At 48.5% G+C, this 20,278-nt stretch overlaps 1 protein-coding gene across 2 annotated transcripts; it reads left to right on the top strand.

Moving 5' to 3' along the window:
- Nucleotides 1–5,266: 5,266 nt before the first annotated feature.
- LOC140896909 (BPI fold-containing family B member 4-like) lies at nucleotides 5,267–15,770 on the top strand. Of its 2 annotated transcripts, none has more exons than XM_073309007.1 (14): nucleotides 5,267–5,326; nucleotides 7,421–7,518; nucleotides 8,146–8,289; nucleotides 8,986–9,046; nucleotides 10,251–10,311; nucleotides 11,045–11,136; nucleotides 11,625–11,819; nucleotides 12,116–12,169; nucleotides 12,806–12,976; nucleotides 13,224–13,291; nucleotides 13,469–13,511; nucleotides 14,420–14,483; nucleotides 14,956–15,032; nucleotides 15,471–15,770. In XM_073309007.1, exons 3-14 carry the CDS (start codon nucleotides 8,207–8,209, stop codon nucleotides 15,492–15,494), a joined length of 993 nt encoding a protein of 330 aa, XP_073165108.1. In that variant the 5' UTR covers nucleotides 5,267–5,326; nucleotides 7,421–7,518; nucleotides 8,146–8,206; the 3' UTR covers nucleotides 15,495–15,770. The 2 variants fall into 2 exon arrangements, with proteins under 2 accessions (XP_073165108.1, XP_073165107.1); XM_073309006.1 differs by having other exon boundaries at nucleotides 7,421–7,525.
- The last annotated feature ends 4,508 nt before the right edge of the window (nucleotides 15,771–20,278 follow it).

Here is a 20,278-nt window from a genome sequence, read left to right as displayed (position 1 = left end):
GGGAGCAGCTGGGGAGAGAACAGGCCGGTAACATCGGCACAGAGCCGCTGAACTCAATGGAGCTACTCAGATTTACACCAGGTAAGGCACCGGCTCAACACCTGGGGGATCATTGGAGATGTACAGAAGTAGTGCCCATGGGCCAGAGCCTCTGCTGATGTACGTTGCATAGTGCCATTGATGTCTCTCAAGCTTATGCCAGTTTACACCAGCAGAGGATCTGGCCCTGAACTGTTAACGTCTGTGTTGCCGCAGAGACCTATGGAGTGGTGGGCCGGGGGGAAATGAGAGGTAGTCAGGCTGCCGCTCAGTAGGGCTTTGGAGAAAACCCTGTACAGGGAAGTGGCCCATTTGCTAAATCATCTGGCTGGAAATTCCTCCCTCTGTGGCTGGCAAACTCCTTGGCTTTCACCAGAAATCTGTTTCCAGAAGGACACTAGATCTCTGGTCTGCGAGCCGGAGAGCTGAGAGACCGTCTGTCCTGGGCAGGAACAGAGGCAGTTGCACTTTTCCACTGGCAGTAAAAACCATTCCCGAAATGAGCATCTGAACGCCGCCGCGGCCTATCCCCCAGCCCCCTTGGAGCTCAATATCCCAGCCTGCCCTCTCCAGCTCCCAGGGGCCTACCCTCTGATTACGGCATCTTTGAGAGAGCAATTCATCCTCCCAGCCCAAACCTGAGCGATTGGCCTTTGTGCAGGACACTAAATGCACCTTGAGGGACAGAATAAAGCATCTGTGAAAGCAGCAGGGCCGCCACATCCTCCCTGCATGGGCGGGGCTCTGGCCCACGTGTTGGACTCCAGTGGCCCCCTTGTATCCCTTCCGCAGGGAGTCAAGGCATCTGCACAAACATGGCCTCCTCCTCTGTCCACCCCAAACCAAACTTCCCTTCCACATGGATCGGTTAGAGTCCACTGTGGAATTGCACTCCAGCGGGCCAACAGGGTGTAGCACCTTCCCTGTGTGGCTCATCCCTTCCCTCCTGCACCACCTTGATGGGGCTTCAGTGACACGGAGGGTCAAAACCCAGTCACACGAATGTTTATGGGGAAGCAACACCAGCAAAAAAAGCACGATCGACTCTGAATTGAATTATGATTCAGATTTCACAACCACTCTGGCCAGTAATTTGCTCACTGCTTGCCCATTACTGGTTGGCAATTTGCATGCACAATTGCCTACTTTGCACAAGCAATGATGGCAGCTGTTGACAAAAGTTCAGAGCACCGCGTGCCCTTAAACGTAGAAAATCTGCCAGCGATTTCCAGAGGTGGCCTATAAGCAGAACTGAGAGTATCAGTGAAGAGAAGTTCCTTTTTCTGTGGGTGAGATATGGGAAGATGGCCCATTACTTAAAATATTTGCTCTTGTAACAACATCCACTGGCATTTCCCAGAGCTGCACTTAATGGGAGGCCATGAAGGTGGTAAATATATACAAAGAGTCTGATATGGATAAGCTGATTTGATGACCTGTTTACTTGGTTTGAAAACATAGTTTCCCTTCTTGTGCAACATACTTGACCACTCAAGCTGGGATCTAACAAAAGATTTTATCTCGAAGGTATTAACCGTTCAGGCGACTAGGACAAAAGCATCGTTATGAGCTGATGGCAATTTAAGCCTGTAGCTGATGTTAAATCTCAATTTCTCACTGGGTAGGGACTTGTCAGTGTCTGTTGCAAGCATCAGTTCTATCAGTAACACGATGGAGGCTGTAGAAACTGTGCTGATAATCTTCAGGAAACACTTTTCAGGCTGAAACTTTAAGGACATAAACCTCCCTCAGCTCTTTCCCAGAGACTGTTCCCAGTGCAGGCGCCAAAAGCCATTGTTCTGTGATTCAGAGCTGGCTTTCAGCACCACGTGGTGTTCTGCTGGGCTCATCATGGGCAGGTTATCAGGGGACTTAGTGTCTTGTTTGTGAGTGATTTCATTTGTTTCTCTGACATGAATTGTGCATGACAGATAACCAAGACACGAAAAGCAGGCAGTGAGTGATCAGTGACATTGGCCTGAGAGGAAGCTGTGCCCTGGTGGGCTGAACCTGCTTTGGGCACTCAGGGAATGTCTACACTGCAATTTGACACCCGTGGCTGGCCCATGCCTGCTGACTCAGGCTCGTGGGGCTTGGACTAAGGAGTTCTTTAATTGCAGTGTAGCTGTTCTGGGACCCTCCAACCAAGCCCAAATGTCTACAGCACACTTAAACAGCCCCTTAGCTCGAGTTAGCTGGCACAGGTCAGCTGCAGGATTTTAATTGCAGGGTAGACACATGCTTAGAGCTCATTCATCTAATCCTGGCGTTGACATTATCTCTGAGCCATTGAGATCCAATTTTGCAGAATTGAATGTGCAATTGCATCTCTAATTTGCATGTGCAATTCAGCGGTGGTCATTAGAGTGGGATGTTCGGTGGAAGATGGTATTGTACGTTTAAAACGATGGAATAGCATCCAGTGAACGGACTGGGCACTGATCATCTGAGATGCTTATAAATCTAAACAAATAAATAATGGCCACAGTTGCATCCCAGACTCTGGGATATGCACACACATATGTACATAGAGATGGCTAGTGGGCAATTTTGTGTGGTGCAGTCACAAAAGTGGGTTCTAAAGCTGGGCACCAAAATCTACATTTTGGCACCTAAATCAGTGGCCTGGTTTTCAGTAGGGTCTGATTGTCGCAGGTCAACAGGAGCATTTGTGAGGACCAGGCCACGTATCTATGTACGCAGACATGGGTGCAGGTGCCTTACTCCCCGCAGTCTCAGCTGAAAGTTCTGGCCTCCAGTGAGATCTCAGCTGAGCTAGGTGAGTCCCGTGCTGCAAAGATCACGCTGTGTTTGAATTCGGAATGGCTGTTGGATCCAACCCCGTCTGTCGCCCTTTTGTGTGCTAGTAACATGAGCAAGAGTTTGCAGAATCAGGCTTGTGGGAGCCGGAAACCCATCGTATTAGCAAATGACCGGTGTGCGCTTGGAGACGTGTGCCTTAGCCCTTGGAATGCTGAGTGCCCGCACTGGCTGATTAACCTGGGCTGTATCTGATACCTGTTGCTTAATAGCTTTTCCAGATTTCCAAACAGTTATTTATATTGGAATCCATCAAAACCACAAACATCTTTTTGACACTCAAGCCATTATCCCACCGTTTACCATTTAGGCTGCTTTCTTCCTTGCCACAGCAGAGCCCTGCTATATAAGACCTTCCTGTCCTAGATGTTCAAACGCGGAGCACAGCGAGAACAAGGCTGCTATGGACAGCTACCGAACCGCTGGCTGATCACGAGCTAAGCAAAGCAAGAATAACAACGCCTTTAAAACTCAGGATAAAGTCAGGTAAAGAGAGGAATGAGGCCGCTATAGGGCGCTCTTAGTCTTTGGAGAGCACAGCTGTAATGATGTCACTGCAGTGGGGAGCTGGAGCCGGTTCGCACCAGTTCGCATGACCCGGCGGTTACATTTTGAAGCCGTTTTAGAACCGGTTGTTAACTCGCTTCCCTGCAAGGGGTACTGAGGCTTTGATGGGCTCCGGCCGGGAAGTGATGTAATTCCTCCTCCGGCCGCTGGGGGCGCTGCGGGAGCCATGTGGGCTGCTGCCTGGCCCTGGGCACGAGCCCTGGAGCTGCGGCTGCTCCCATGGCCCTGGGGCTCCCCGGTGGGTCCCCAGCTGCTCTGCTGGGCCTGGGCTGCTCCGAGCCGCTCTGCCCGTGAGCACCCCCCACCCTGCCCGCAGCCAGCCCCGCACCCCCTGCCCTGCCCGCAGCCAGCCCCTGCCTGCAGCCAGCCCCCACCCTGCCTGCAGCCAGCCCTGCACCCCCTGCCCGCAGCCAGCCCCTGCCTGCAGCCAGCCCCCACCCTGCCCGCAGCCAGCCCTGCACCCCCTGCCCTGCCTGCAGCCACCCCCACACCCCCTGCCTCCAGCCACCCCCTGCCTCCAGCCACCCCCTGCCCTGCCCGCAGCCAGCCCCCACCCTGCCCGCAGCCACCCCCGCACCCCCTGCCCTGCCCGCAGCCACCCCCACACCCCCTGCCTCCAGCCACCCCCTGCCCTGCCCGCAGCCAGCCCCGCACCCCCTGCCTCCAGCCACCCCCTGTCCTGCCCGCAGCCAGCCCCGCACCCCCTGCCTGCAGCCAGCCCCTGCACCCCCTGCCCTGCCTGCAGCCAGCCCCTGCCTCCAGCCAGCCCCCCAGTCCCTGCCACACCCCCTGTCTGCAGCCAGCCCCGCACTCCCTGCCTCCAGCTAGCCCTGCCCCACGCCCCTGTCTGCAGCTGGCCCCACGTCCCCGGTGCCCTGCAGTTCCCAGGGCAGTAACCCTGCACACCTGCTTCAATGAGGGGGTCATGCAGCAGTTGGGACCCACACATGTGCACACCTGAGGGTGACCAGACAGCAAGTGTGAAAAATCAGGACAGGGGTGGGCGGTAATAGGAGCCAATATAAGAAAAAGACCCCAAAACCAGGACTGTCCCTATAAAATTGGGACATCAGGTCACCCTAGCACACCCCCAGGGCGTGACGGGGCCCCACACATGGGAAACGGAGCTCATTTCTAGCTCAGGCCCATCTTTTTAACAAAGAACTTTAGGCAGGGTTAACACACACCCGTATTTTCCCGGACAGGTCAGGCTTTTTGGTTCTTAAATCACCGTCCGGGAGGAATTTTTACATTTTTAAAATTTTTTAAAGTTTAAAAATTCCTCCCGGGAAAATACGGACGTATGGTAACCCTGTGGGTACAAAAAATACATACTGGGGCACATCCCTTACATCAGAACTTTTTATAGGGAACCGATTGTTAAGATTTTGTCAGCTCATCACTGTTTCACTGTACTCATGGTCCCTACAATACCGCTGTGAAGAACTTTTGCTATTTATATTTAAATTTCTTTTGTAATCCTGGTGCAAGTATGCCATATTTTGGTAAAAAACATCAGACAATTATGGTTAATGCAATCTTCCCATTGACTTTAGTGGGATTTAGATCAGGCCCCATGGGGAGCAGAATTCAGCCCCTTACTCCTTTCCCTCTCTTTTCTAGCTCATGTGTATGATCTATTACTCCACTTTCCTGTCCTGAATTTCCCTGGGACTCTTGTTCTCTTCATGGTGCAGCTTTGTTTCTTCCCCTTTTACTATGTGGCATATTGCTAACCAGACATGTTCTCACCAGGGCGCAGACGGCAAGATGCTAAAGGGCTGGGGCATTGCCATCTTCTGTGGTCTGCTGACACCTGCTTTAAACCAGCCTGCACCAGCTCTCAGCCAGCCTGCGTCAGACGCTGTCCTCAGGGTTGGTAACGGCGTGATAGGTGATGGTAAGTCAACGGAACGTCACCTTTGGGGTACAGATGGAAATAGGAATAAATTGCAGTCGTCGGAGGTGCTGAAGCTATTGTGCAAACAAAAAGCAGTAAGGCCTGTTAGAGCAGGAAAATGTCTGGCAAGGGAAAAACCACCAGGCTTGTTTGGCAGCCAATACCTATGAAAATTAGACATGAGTGAAGTAGGCAGATATGTCCAAAAGCCTGGTTACATGTATCCTGGCTCACGTGCTCCTATGGGGAGGATAGTACCCAGCTGACCCACCCCAGCCATGGAGAGCAATACGCAGACGGGCTTGCTGACATCGGCGCAGTCAAGGGCTGCCCATGCGAGACCCGGCTGCCTCAGCCACTCGCCGCGCCCCAAGAGTTATCCAGTGGCAGCAATAGCTACCTGCTAAGCCTTTTCCTGTACCTGCTTTGAAGCTGGCCCCTACCAGGTGCAGGCCACGGGGATGCACAGAGTGAGGCCACGCAGTTGGGACGCGTGCCAGGTGCATGATTATTGTTACTGTGCAAGAAATTATATTCTGCTTATCCAGGCCGTAGGCCAATTCACCTTCTCTGTCTTTCTCAGAGAGGTCTTTCTGCTGCTGCCCATCCCCGTAGTGCCGACATGGTCCAGACTTCCCTTCGCTGACATGATGATGACAGCAATGAGGAATTCTAATGTGTTGTCAAAGCAATGGTTATAACCATGCTTACGGAGAATATTCAGAAGTCAGAACTAAAATTCATTAGTTGGCTTCATCCAGGGTTTGAGCTCAGGGGGATATAGGTGGCCTGACATCTCCCTTGATAAAATAAAGCAGCCAGAGGGTACAAAAGAAGCCAGATTCCCATTTGTCGAATACTTACCTTGTGCAATGTTTCCAGCTGTCACAGGCTCGCTGATACAAGGCAACGCCCTCCAAGGCGCAGTCAGAGACGTGCCACTCGGCAGTGGAGGTCCAGATGCAGGTGGAGGCCTGCTAGGAGGTCTCCTTGGTGGTGGTGGCGGTGGCGGCCCACTTGGGGGCTTGCTTGGTGGAGGTGGCGGTGGAGGAGGGCTACTTAGCGGGGTTACTGGTGGTTTGCTTGGTGGAGGGGGTGGTGGTGGTGGGCTGCTTGGCGGGATTACAGGTGGCTTGCTTGGCGGAGGGGGTGGTGGAGGTCTCCTTGGAGGTGGTGGCAATGCTTATGGCGGAGGCCTACCTGTGGCTGGCGGTTACGTTCCTGGAGGGAGTCTCCCCAATGGTGCTGCTGGAGGATTGCTAGGAAAAGGAGGTCTGCTGGGTGATGAAGGTCTACTTGGTATCCTCGGGGAAGGAGGTTTGCTCAGCACCGTCCAGGGGCTCACAGGGTAAGGAACGCACTGAAAAGATCTCTGCACGGACCTGGCAATGAGCCCGCTGCACTGTCACAGGCAGTCACGTAATACAGCTCAGGAGCAGTAGGTAAACTCTCGGAGGTTCAGAGTTGAAACCTCTCTGGCTTAGAAATTGGGCTGGAAATCCCAAAAGATTTCCACTGCTTCTGGAAGGGTCAAAAATACAGCAGTAACATCACCTGTCCAATATTGTATATTGAAGAGCATCTCAGTACTTCTGTGACCCCTACCAGCCGAAGGCAGGAAGCAAATAGGCATGCACAAATGCAAGAGCTACATTGAACTACTGGGTATAATTTTTCTATCCAATTATCACCTGGTTTGCAAGGTTTCCATGGTCATTTGAGAGACGTGTACATTGGGAGCCAGTTTTTGAGAGAATTTGGTTCCTTAAGGCTCTGTCTCCATTGTCACTTACATTCCTTCAGTGGAGGCATTTTTAAATTTTTAAATTATTCTGATTACATGATTTTGCTATGCACCGAGGCCATCATTTAAAACCTTGTTTAACCACTTGAGGTCCTTGTTTTAGAGAAAGTGCTAACGTAACCTAGAGCAATGTATCTTTAAACAGTTTGGAAACAGTTATGCCTTAGATCAAATGATCTTTAAAGGATGTCAGAAGACACCATTTGTATGCTACATTTCTAAGTAGTTTCTTGAGACTCAGCCCCCCCCAGTCAGTTCACTTGCTCACGATCACTCTTTGCATCCCGCAGGTTGAGAATTGTGGAACTAACACTCCCCAAAGTATCTGTGAGGCTCCTACCAGGGATTGGAGTCCGCCTGGACTTATATACTAGAGTAGCAATCAATGGTAAGAGGTGAGTAGGATACTCTTTTGGAAGTGTCTCATTCACTCTGGACAGCTGGTAAAATCATCACCCACGCTGGGCATTCTCTAGCCCCGACTCGGGGGTGGGGGAATCATTCCTGATGGAAGCGTCAGCTTTGAGGGCAGTCAAACACAAGTCACTGAATGACACAAGGGGCGCAGACTCTAACTCCTGTGAAGTGAAGTAGAAGCAGAGGGACGTGGGATGGGCGTTGATGCAGCAGGCAGGAGGAACCCTCAGACTCAGCCAGAGTTTGGCCTCAGAGTATGGGAGCAGCATACTCTGCCATGGCAACTTCATCACAATGTTAAGGACTGTGGGGGTGCACTCCCCGCTACCCTGGCCAGCTATCCTGGGGAGGAGGTGGGCCCATGGTGCTACCCTCACTCCCCATTTTAGTTAGCGAGCCCCTGTCTTTCCCATCGTATCCAAGCATTAACAGGTTTCAGCGTCCGTCCCTGTGCGAGGGTGAAAGGATGGAGGCTTCTGTGCAGCTGGACACAACCAAACCCTGTCTCAGGAGGCAGCCACTGGTGGGGGACAGAGTCCATCCTTCTCCACTTGGAGGAGACCCTTTGTCCTGACACTGCTCTCGTCGCCCTGTACAGCCTCCTAGGTTTGCTTGACATTGCCGTGGAAGTGAACATCACCTCAAAAGCCAGACTGACCATGGACGGCACAGGCTACCCCAAGCTGGTGGTTGAGAGCTGCGATACCCTTCTCAATGGTATTAAAATCAGACTCCTTAGAGGGTAGGTGTGAAAAGGATTTTAAACTGACCATAGTGCTGATGCTATTATGAACATGCACTGATGACCTTCAGGGCCATATCTTCTGAACTGCAAATGCAGCTGCATGTATTAAAATGTGTTTACATTTTTGTGCCTAATTTGCATGTGTGATAGTGGCCATTGTGGTAATCAAAACCAATATTATTTGGGGGTTACTCAATATGCATTTACAGTACAGTGGTCGTTACTGAAAAGTCGGCACTTACCAGAGTTACCGCAGGGTGGTGTGTGTGATGCTCCAGTTATTCCATAAGGAAATACGTCTATATTTCCTATTCTGTTCTTGGATTCTTTTACCAGTGTGTGTGTTCTGAGATTCACAACATTTCACATACACAGCACAGTCCCCTCCTGGGACAAGGTGATTTCTTTTAAAGACGTGAATACTTTAAAAAGGTTAAACCATAGCCCATACAGCTCAGTGGCAAACCTCTCATTCGCTTCCATGGGATGAGAATTTGGTTCATCACAGCATTCAAAATCAAAACTTCCACGAAGCACTTAACTGCTTTATGCTGCTGTCTTATTGGCAGGGCTGTTACTTCCAGAGGTCCACACCGGTACTCAGTGGGTACTATTAATCCATAGTTCTGTTGTTCAACAAGATATTTTTATTCCTCAGCAACATTTTTCATCCTCTCATTTTATTTTTCTCAGCCTGCTCCCAATTGTGGATAATTTATTGGCACGGGTCCTTAACAGATTGCTTCCCGAATTGGTAAGTCCAAAAAGAGAGTATGTGAGTGCTTCACATAACTACAGCCATGCTCCAAAATGCCTTTTGAATGCTTTAAACAAGCAAATATTTTAATCTTTCTCAAAAAATTATCCTCTGTTAGACAATCTGTGAGAAAAGCAAAGAGTATCCCTTTCCCAAACAGCTCGATTTGCTCCTTGATTCTCCTTCTGATTCCCTAATATTCACAAGGAAGGGAGAAGGGACTAAATCCCCAGTAGAAAGGGGTTCAGATCCAGACCCAGATTCAGATTTCATATGCCCTAGAGGTTAGATCCAGGGTTTTGGTTCAGCCCGTTATAAAGGCAGAAGCCATTATTAAAGTTTCAATCCTGATCTAGGCTTATATTCAAAAACCACCCTTCCTTTAAAGTTCAGGGTCTTTGGGGCCAGAGTTTTGGTTTGGGTCCAGCTCCAGTTCTACACTAATGATGTATCAGAGAATCTACAAGGTCTGTTGAAAATATCCCTTCTTTGGAAAACTCTGAGCTTAGAGTGAGCCTGAAACACCAAGGGGCAAAGTTTCTGAGGAAGCAATGAGTGAGCCTGTGAAAACACGCACCGCAGCCCCAGTCCTGCCCAAGTCAGTGACAGTTGTTCCATTGACTTCAGTGAAGCAGGATTAAGCCCACCATGCCTGGTGCCTACGAAGTCCCAGAAGTCTGTTAAGGGGATGTCTAGCTGCCTGTCTGCGCTTGCAGTGCTGGTTTGGGATGTCTGGCGATGCAGGATGGGCCACGCTCACATCCGGCGGGTGGATCAATTGTGCCTCCCTTTGAAATTCTGGGCCAGAATACCTGAGTCAGTTTTACTCGAGCTGTTCATAACTCTTAATAATCTTCCTGGCTAGTTTAATGTCTGGGGGTGTGAATCCCTGTCCCCTTCTTCTGAGAACTCCAGGGCTTGGGATTCGAGGTTCCAGCTTTGGCCCATCTGTAATTAACATGAACGGTGGCTTTCCTTGTACGGGGAAGCAAGCTCTAGGGGCCAGATCCTCAGCTGATGCAAATCAGGCGAGCTCATTCACGCAGATTTACACCAGCTAAGGGTCTGGCCGCAGGCACTGCACTAAAGGGTTTTGATTCGTCCGTGATGCGTTCCTATGCTGTTAGTTGCGTTTGCCAGTCCGACTTTGAGCGTGAGCCCGGTTCCTGGGAATGCCTCACCGAAGTGTTGACTCTTACAGCTGTGCCCAGTGGTCGATGTTGTCCTCGGCCTCGTCAATGATGAGCTGGGCCTTGTAAACTGTAAGTTTCTGGTGGTATCATTGCTTCTCTTTCCCCAAGCGCTGAGTCCATTCCCCGTGTTTCCCTCGGGGCAATTCAGACAATACACAGACCCGAGGAGAAAATGAATCCTCAGGGCAAAAGGTGCTCATTAAATCCATACCCTGCTCTGCACCTTGACATGAGACCTTCAAGGACCTCCGTTGCTCTGATCCTGCACGCTATATATAGGGGGCAGGCCCATAGCTGAATGCCACCTCACATGGTGAAGTGCCTCCTGGATACACCCCCTTTCTGCTCCCCAAATCCCTCCCTTTCCCTAGCCTTTCTCCACGAGCCAGAGAACCTCTGCGCTCACCAAAGTGGGGGCAGGACTTACTCTAAGATAATATCAGGAATTGTATCTGGATGTCCTCTTTCCAGAAGGTCCCAGTTTTTGTTCACTTTTGAGATGTGGATTTCTCTGGGTCTGGCTCCAGACTCTTCCAGTGCTGGGTGTGTGTTCAGGGCTGTTCTGGCTGGAGTCCTTCTCCACTTCCAGCAATGGAAAACACTGGTTGCCAGGAGCCCAGCCTCCATCCACAGTACTGCCTGGTACCAAGAACTATTCGGGGACTCTCCGCACAGTGTTTGAGTTGGCTGCTCAGAACACCTGGGAGTTCAGGGATGTTTGTGGGAGATAGTGGTGCAAGGAGGTAGGAGGCGCATCCAAACCCAAATGATGATCACTTGCTTTCTTTCTATTTCAATGCAGCCCTGGTGCCCCTGGGTGTACTGGGAAGCATCCAGTACACTGTATCAAGCCTTCCGCTAGTAACTGGCCAGTTTCTGGAAGTAGATTTAAATGTAAGTCCTGTTCTTGTCATTTGCACCCGAGGGCTGTGATGTTTCAGGTTGTTGCAGTGACTGATCCTCCTGCAGTTTGGGGGGCATTTCCTAGGGGACCCCACCAGCCCCTGAGCAGTGAATTCACTGGAAGCTGTTCACTGTGTGAAAGGCTCCCGTTGACAACGGTTTTAGGTGGTGCTCTCTGTGCTCTGATCCTCTTCCTATTGAAGCCATTGGAGAAAATTCCCATTGACTTTCATGGCTCAGGATTCCCATTGACTTTCATGGCCCTATATCACACCAGCTGTTAACACTCTCCTGTTTTTAATTAATAAAATTCTGGAGAGAGGACAGAACAGCTGCCTAATATATTCTGCTCCAGAGTTCGTTAAATGTGAAATTATTTCATGTCAGTTCCTAACCAAATGAACCTAAAGTTAGCATCAAACAAAAATACCATGTGCAACATTTCTGAAGGTTTGTAACTCTTTCTCCTGGGCTTTCAGACTGTAGTTGGCCGCATAGCAGGAGGCCTCATTGACTACCCACTGGGCAAACCAGAAGCTGTCCCCATGCCACCAATGCCACCAATGGCAGACACCGCCACCTCCCAGCTTGGACTCTCTGTAAACTTCCTTGGCTCTGTAATATCTCTCCTGCAGAAGCAAGGGGCTCTGAACATAGACATCTCTGATGGAATGGTGAGTATCAAACCAGCCGCGTAGGGAGCCCACTAACCTTTTTTAGCTGTTGAGTTAAGAAGAGATGATAGCCTAATGTGGGAGGACAGTGGGTATATAAAATCAGACCCAAGTTGTAAGCTTTTAGCAGCAAATTATCGATCGCCAGGAACGCTGCTTACTCAGGCAGAGACATGGGAAATGCAGGGAGTCTGGTTAATGCTCCAGACGTGGTGTTAATGCAGCAAGGCCAGGGGTAGACACTGGTCGCGGGGTGGATACGGTTCACTGCATTATTTCTTTTTTATTTGTCACAGTTTCCTGAGCTCCCTCCACTAACAACATCGACCCTTGGAGCCCTGGTTCCCGCGGTGAGTGAGCTCTATTGTTATATTTTACAACAAATACTCCGGTGATGGGGGCCATAAATGCACTTGGGGGGGATGGGGGGAGGGGATAGAGGGATCCACTTCCTTTTCCAGGCTTATTAAGGGCCTGATCCAAAGGCCACTGGAGTTAATGGCAGGAATCCCATTGACTTCAGTGGCCTTTAAATCAGACTCTAAAGTGTAAACACAGTGGGCTAGAGCTGGACTCATGAGATGGCCTCTTTGCACTGTTCTGGTGGGTTGTTAAGACAGGTGTTAAGACAGGTGGATTCAATGGAACTGCCCCATCTGTCTTAACACGATAGTCACAGGCCCTGATCTGCAGGTCAGGAGATGATGCCCTAAGTTCAGCCATGGACTTCAATGGTTGATGCATTCACTATGCCTGATTCATCTCAGCATTACTCTGGGTTGAATCCATTTAAATCAATGGAGTTACACCTGGAGTAAAGCAATAACGAATCTGGCCACCTTATTCACAGTTAACTGTATATATTTAAATTAATCTAGCTGCATTGCATGGAATTCCTGCAGACTCTGATTTCATAATACAGCCTGGCCTACGTGTTACAATCCTACTCACTGTAACTCCACACCTATGCTCTTGAATTTCCACAGGTTTACCAGAAGTTCCCCGAGCCACAGCCTCTGGTGCTGAAAGTTACAGTCCCTGAAACTCCCAGGGTGACCTTGAAAAAAAATCAAGGCTTGATACAACTCACTGCTACCACGGAAGTGTTGGTTTCCCAGCCCAATGGTACCCAACAGTCCCTCTGTGTTCTAAATATTGTACGTATTGAAAACTCGCCACAGCACAAATACTGAAACTCCCTCTGCAGTCACACGAGTTCTGTCAATGGACTGTTGCTTCAGGGTCAAATCCGCTGCTCTCATTCCTCTGCAATGGGATGCACAAATTGAGGGCACGCACATCTTTGCTCTACGCTTGAGATGAGTGGCTGCTTTCAACCACCCTGCATGAAGGCAGGAAAAAGCCAGCTTCTGAGACTGACTGGCTTTTGTTTTCTAATTGCAGGATGCTGCTTTGTTGGCCCAGTTTTCTGTTGAAAACAACAAACTGAAGATCAATGTCAGCCTTGACAAGTACGAAGTCTTTTTATCATGTCTTAGCCTTAGTTCATTGTTCAGGAATGACACTGGGTGGGAGGGGGAGGAAAGAGGATCCTGTGTGTTAATTCACACAGCACCTTCTTAGAGCTGTGCACGTTTGGAAGTTGCTGGTAAAATTAAATTCACTTGACTCTTTTCCTTTCTCTGCAGGACTCATCTCTCCTTGGCTTCCTCCTCCGTTGGCAGATTTGATGTAAGCGCATAGGTTGCTTCAGCCCTGGGTGCAATCCACTGAAGGAAGCCAAGTGCCAACCAAGATTGGCTCTGGCAATACAAGGATTGATTAGAATGTCAGATCTGTGTCAGTTTTATACCCTCTATCCTATTGCCTCTGGAGATGGAGTTATTTCATGGGATGATCCAAGGGCAATCTTCACGCAAATACTGTAAATTACCATTTGTAAGACATGGCTAAGATAAATGTGTGATTAACATTGGGATATATTGGGACAGTGGTGAGTGGGGCAGTAATTACCTTTATTCAATTCATTCACTGCTATTTCTGAAGACTTTTGGTCACTAAAAGTGCTTACATTAATTCCACAATTAAAGTGTTCTGTATTCACAGTGTTTGCTCTGTAGGCTTAAGGTCTTCACCTCGTTTTCCATCTCTCTTTCATTCTTTAGAGAAGAGGGGTGTTTTGAGCTCCATAAGTTGTGCTAAAAACATCTCATTAGCTTCCCCAGCCCTGGGGGAGACACATCACGCTCTAATGGAGAGGACAGAAGGAAAATTCAGGAGCAATCACAGGATTTTCATTTCTTAACTTAACGGAAGATAAAGTTTGTTTGGCTTCCAGAGAAGGTTAATTGCAAAGAATCACTTAGCGCTACCTGCCAATTGATCTAAGGAATGGCATTAATTTCGGACTAAACAATGGCTCCAGAAGCCATGGACAGGTGCAGCATTCTGATTCTGAATCTGCAGCACAAATAAGGGACTGAGCTACAGGACGTTGACTCTGGAGTAGGCATTGGGCCAGACTCTGTTGTAGTTAAATCTAGAAGAGACACATTGACGCCATGTAACTGAAATCTGAATCCTGCTCCATCGTTTAATGACTAACCATCTCCATTAAATCACTTCTGTCCCTGATGCAGGTCTCACTTTGGGAGTTGCTGGTTGGCAAGATTTTTGACGTTGCCTTCCTGCCAGCAGTGAACAGTAAGGATGGCTTTATTTTTCATTCAGATGCTCATTTGCACCAGACTGTACACAATATAATGGTTTTTATATTTTCAATCTATGTTAGCTGCACACAGTAGAACCTCCTGGAGCTAATTTGTGCTAAAGATGGTGAGACCCATGGCAGATGACTGAATTTTGTCAGTGAAGGAATAAACACAATAATAAAACATTGCAGAATTGACTTTGGGCATCTATTTGGATGACTGCTATTTTGTAGTGTGCTAGAAAAAGAAGTGTAGTATATTTTGCAAAAGCAATGAAGTCTTGGTGACATGACTCACAACAGAACTCTGCTTGCAGTCATCTGAATGAATGGAGAGTTAATTAAAAAAAAACATAGTAAGGGTAATTGCAACTGAGTGAGCTGAGAACAGATAGGGAAATTAAACAATGACTCCAATTTCTGTTAGCCTGGAAAGCTAAGTCTGATTTCTGTTCTTCTCTGCAGGTGTGTTAGGAGGAGGCATTCCTCTCCCCAGACTGATGAACATCGACTTTAGTAATGCTGATATTGATGTCATTGAAGTAAGTGTTTTGACAAGGCAGTATTTTCCTGCCCCATCTCATTAGTCCTGCTTTCCCCTAGATTCTCAGAATAGTTCACTACAAGAAAGATTGTGTTTGTTATTTGAAAAGAAAAAGTTTCAATATGGCCCAACTTTGGAGCAGGGACAATGCAATTTTTCAAAAGTAACATCTCTCTTAACTGGCTGGATTCTCTGCTCAACATGAGCAGGACACCGAGTTTTTACAGGGACCCACATAACTGGCCTTAATGGGATCCACGGTGTCAGGTCTTCCCAGTCAGTCTTGCTGCAACGCCCTGAAAGTTCATTACAGTGGATTCCACTGACAGGAATATCAGGCAAAGGCATAGACTCCGATATTAAAAAAACCAACAAATGTTGTTTGCTTGTTTGTATAAGGAATTGAGCTAAACACTTTTGATTATTTGTTTGTTAGGATCTTCTTGTGTTATCAGCATGAGTCAGTGAAGCCAGATTGAGAGTCCCCTATGTTTTCTCTCTCCCACCTGAAAAACAAACTGGCTCTGGCTTGGCTGCAGAGGCCTGAACAATGTTTCTCTTCATACCTGGAATATTGAAACAAGACCTTGGCCCTTTCCAAAAACCAAGTACCGCCAGTTGCTACTTTGATTAAAGCCTAGACTTAGTGGAATCAACCATGTATCTGGTTCGCTTCAGATAATTAACATGTGGAATATTCTTTACTGTGGTTTGATAGTTTTAGGGGAGTTTGGAAAATGCTTATATATTTTGTAATTGTTGTGTGACTGTTTTAATAAAAGATTCCGATTTCTCTGCAAGCAGAGCAGTGCTTTTCGAGTCTCTAGAGCTGCTAAAGTATTCTTCTCTTTTATAACCTCTGTACCATGAAGGATTTGATTACGTATACTCTGAGGGCAATTAGCAAAGTGATCAAAATGCTACATAACAGCGTTTTAGAATGTGTTCTGAGAACTCCAGTGTTTCGCCAAACACTGGGCATGTCTATCAAATAACCGGAACAAGGCAAAACAGTGGAATGATCTGCCGAGTGCTGCGGTTCATTGCACCTGCCCTTTTCAAGAGCCTTGTTCAAAGCTTTGGGCCCCAAGGCATTTTAACTGATCCAAAATCTACAGTAGGAGAAATTACCCCTGCAAAGGGCCTGTATTAGTGTTATCATTAGTTTGGTAACTTACTTTGGAACAAGAGAGAACACAAGACCAATGCCCCCTCCTAGTCAGACACGGAACGACAGAAACTCACCAAAATCATTATTGTTCACTTAATGTAAAATCCATTCTTCAAAACTTTGTGAGGTACCCAAAGTTCTGCCAGGTTTCGGGCATGTGCTTGCCACAGAGAGGCAAGGTTGCAGCTGACTTGTTTCTGGAAGGACTTGCCAAGCCAGTGATTTGATGCTTGTTACTGCATGCATTACTTCACTTATTTATGCAATAAATCTTCCTTCAGGTAGGCTGCCTAATTCCAGCTACTGATCTTTTGCTAATTCCCCTAATGTTTTAAAATCACTAATTTGGCACTAATAGTGAGGAAGGAGGTTCTGGGAAGTTGTGGTTTTTGTGTTCCAGGAGCAGAAAAGAGGGCAGAAAGCAGGGAGAGTCAGAGGGGAGGAGTTCAAAGAAAACCTTGGCAGATTTCAAATGACTTTAAAATCCTCTCGCGATGGCTGGAGATGTGCCCACGAGTCCCCACAGAGATGGGCCCATTGGCCCTGTCTACCAGTAAATTGGAGAGGGATCCCTGAAGGGAGTTCCTGACCTAGGTGATGCACCCCTCCCCCACTGCAGGTTTTCACATCTTTCTCGTCCTCCAGATGTCGATGAAGCTGCAACGGCACCAGGTTGGATCTCCATGGTGCCCTGCTTCGTGCCCTGCCAGCTTTCCCTTCTGCTCCCCATCATCCCACCTGGCCAGCTGACTCGGAGCTGAGTGCGTGGGAGCCCTGGCTCCTAAGCTCCTGGGCTTCGGCAGCTCCCGTGGCAGGGTGCGACAGGGCAGCGCTCCCAGGGTTTCCTGACTCGTGGCTCTCTGGTGGGAGGATGGGCAGCTGGGAGTGCTGGCTCCCAGCCCTTGGTATAACGAAGCCAGGCTGGAACTGTGTCTGAAAACATTTCCAAGGAAGGTTACAAGCCCCCTGGCACACGGGGCGCAGCCGGAGCTGTTTCTCTGGGAGGAGCAGAGAGTGGCGTGTTTTTCAAAGCTGTAACCTCCCTGAATGTCAGAGTGCAGGGCGTCTGGTAGCTACACTCTAGGCCTGATATGCAAGCCTAGAGCAGCCAGCTCCTTTGCATGACTGTGTCTGTACAGGACCCCGCAAAAAGGGGGGATGCGTTTAGTCCATCACCTTTATGTGACAAAAGCAGGTAGCATTCAATATTGCTAGAGATTCCCCTGTAGGATTCAGCCTTTTTACTTGCTAAATGCTAGTACCAAAAACCAGCTGCTGGTGCGTGTCAGGGGTGGGATTCTAGAGCACTTCCTCCCAAGCCTCAGCCAAAGGAAGTCAAAGCTAAATGTGCAGCGATTAATGACTATAAACTCTAAGGGGAAAGTGCTACGTTTGCTTATTCAGTGTAAATCCCGATAAAGTCTGGGCAGGTCAGCGGGACTCAGAATGGACTAAGGAGCCTTTGACTTTGACAAAGCCAAAGAATTTGACCCAGATCCGTTGTTAGCTGAAGCTGGTGTCGGTGTGCAAGGAGCTGGTGGGTCTCAGTGCAGTGTCTGGTGGACAGATCTCATTAGCCCAAAGCAGCACGGGCTAGCATGCTCTGTTTGCTCTGCCGCTGAGCACTGGAGAGCCTGTGGGTCGAAGGGTTCAGCTTCTCGCACTGTCCATCCATGCAGCACCTGGCCCAGCGGGCCACGTAATTAATGAACAAACAATGCTAATAATGGCAAGCTATGAAAAAATCTTCAGTCCCTCAGGAACATTAGGGCGTCTGAGCAGTTCCAGGTGTGCGGGTCATTTCCAGCCTGACTCTAGTTAGTTGTCATGGCCTCCCTGAGTGTTGATTTCCGCTAATGGCACAGCATCCATTCCATGCATGTGTAAAACAATAGTGACACCTGCTAGCCATCCAGCAGCATTGCGAGTGGAGCTAAAAGCTATTTGATTCCCAATAGCTGCTGCGTAGTTGGGTCTATTCGTGCAAAGAAGCTTATGTATTGACAACTGCACTGTGCTTTATTTAAACAGCTGGGATTCTTCATAGGTCAGCAAGAAACGCCACACGAGGAGTGGGCGTGTTAGAGACCTGCTCAAAGTAAATGCAAAAACAGGGGGGGGTGCAGGCTCAGATGTTTTGGTCGTGCAACACAGGTGCTGGAACTAGGGGTGCTGGGGGGCTGCTGCACCCCCGGCTTGATGTGGTTCCATCACATACACGGTTTACAGTTTGGTTCAATGGCTCTCAGCCCCCCCACCCCTGCCCCCATACACACTGTTCCAGCAGCCCTGCGTGGCAACAGTGTGGATAAGTGAGTCTAGAAGATCTAGGCTGAAGGAGGAAGACAGAGATGCCCACCCAAGAAGATGTGGTGGGATGTCATAAAAGAAGACCTGTTAGCCTGTGGTTGATAGAGGATATGACATTGAAAAGAGCCCCATGGAGGGATAGGATTCATTGAGCGGGATGCTATTTGATGGGATTAATGTGAAGAAGAAGAAGAAGAAGAAGAGATGTTCAATATCTGAGAATCAAGGGCTTAGCATCTTTGGGTGCTGAAGGTGTTTTGTTTCTACAAGCAGGTGTGCAGGCTACTTTAATTGGCACAGTTTGGATTTGCTTGTTCAAGATCTACAGCAGGAGGCTGGAAGTTATTGGTTAACTGCACCCAGGTACAATTGGCGTTATGGAGCCCTGGCACCCACTGCACACTTGCCCAAGTTCTGTACTTCTGGTTTGGGTTTTTCAGTGTTGCTCATCACCAGGCAATTCGAACTCCCGTTTGTAGCGCTGGTTGATATTTTGGTCAAAGAAAAGTGGTGTTTGTTTCTTTGTTGTCAAAACCAATTTATTTTTACACTGTATTTTTGGGGAGAACCTTCAGGCCATCACAGAGGATCCAAACCCCTCAACGTTTTGTTGGAATTTAGTTTTTGTTTTCATCAAAAATGTCTATGGAAAAAAACAAATAGTTTCTCAGCAAGCTCTGCTAATCTGCCAGCCTGGGGCATTGCACGGTTTCTGTATTTAATAATCTGGGCTCCCTATTTGCTGTTTCATTCAAATGGAAACTGCTGTGTCTGCCTTCGTGGTCTGCCTATGGTGCCAGCCAGGACTGCTGTGGTCGGTGTTACTGCACCCGGAATGGCGTGCTGATATTAGCGTTGAGCACTAGTATCCCAGTGTGCCATACCAAGCCACGGCCCTCTGCCGTTAGCCTCCCTGCAAGTCTCCCCCCACCTCCATCTCCTGTAAGAGGGGCAGCCATCCCCTGTCTTCCCATACACACTCCTGCTGCTTGACAGTAGTCCGGCGTCTTCCACCAGCACTAAATCCACACCACGTTTTCAAAGCTGAGGTGTTCGGCCAATTAACCACAAATACACAAAGTAGCTAATGAGATATTTTGCATCAAATTTCACATATGGAGCTGTAGAAAACTTGCCAGCTATGCACTGAGACCAGTTTTTGTTGTGGTGTAGCTCTGTTAACGCAATGGCCTTGCTCCTGATCTACACCAATGCTCAGAGGGGAGTTGGGCCTAATGATCTTCAGAGCAGCTTCAGTCTGCAGTGTTTAAAACAAGAGCATCTGGGCATGCTAAGGAGTAAATACGATTTTGGGGAGCCCTCTGGCTACTATGGAAAGTTGTAGTCTTAAGTCCCATTGTTCGATAGCTCTGTCAGAGTAGAGGCTGTTCTGCCCAATGCTTCATTAGCTGTTTATCCAAATACCACTTGATTGATGTTGTACTAACAAACTTCAACAGGACTTTATTTTTAAAGTTGAAACCTCTTTACCAAGCTGCTGCTGCACCCTCGGTAGCTCTCACTCTGCCTCCTCAACTTCCCGCCCCCTTCCTGTTTCCTGTCCTTTCAGACTCTCAACAGCCAGTGCTCCCAGTTCTAATAATTACAAGCAGCATCTAAACACCACATTCCCTCCTCTCTTAAGAAACTCTCCCAATTAAAATAAACGTTGTTCTAACCACAGGAACAAATATGAAACAAGACACTATACTGTTGGCAGAATTATTACACTGAAAACACTGTAGACACTACACAACATAGCC

Source organism: Lepidochelys kempii, chromosome 13 (assembly GCF_965140265.1).
Source record: "Lepidochelys kempii isolate rLepKem1 chromosome 13, rLepKem1.hap2, whole genome shotgun sequence".
Lineage (NCBI taxonomy): Eukaryota > Metazoa > Chordata > Testudines > Cheloniidae > Lepidochelys > Lepidochelys kempii.
This window is presented reverse-complemented; position numbering and strand designations above follow the sequence as displayed.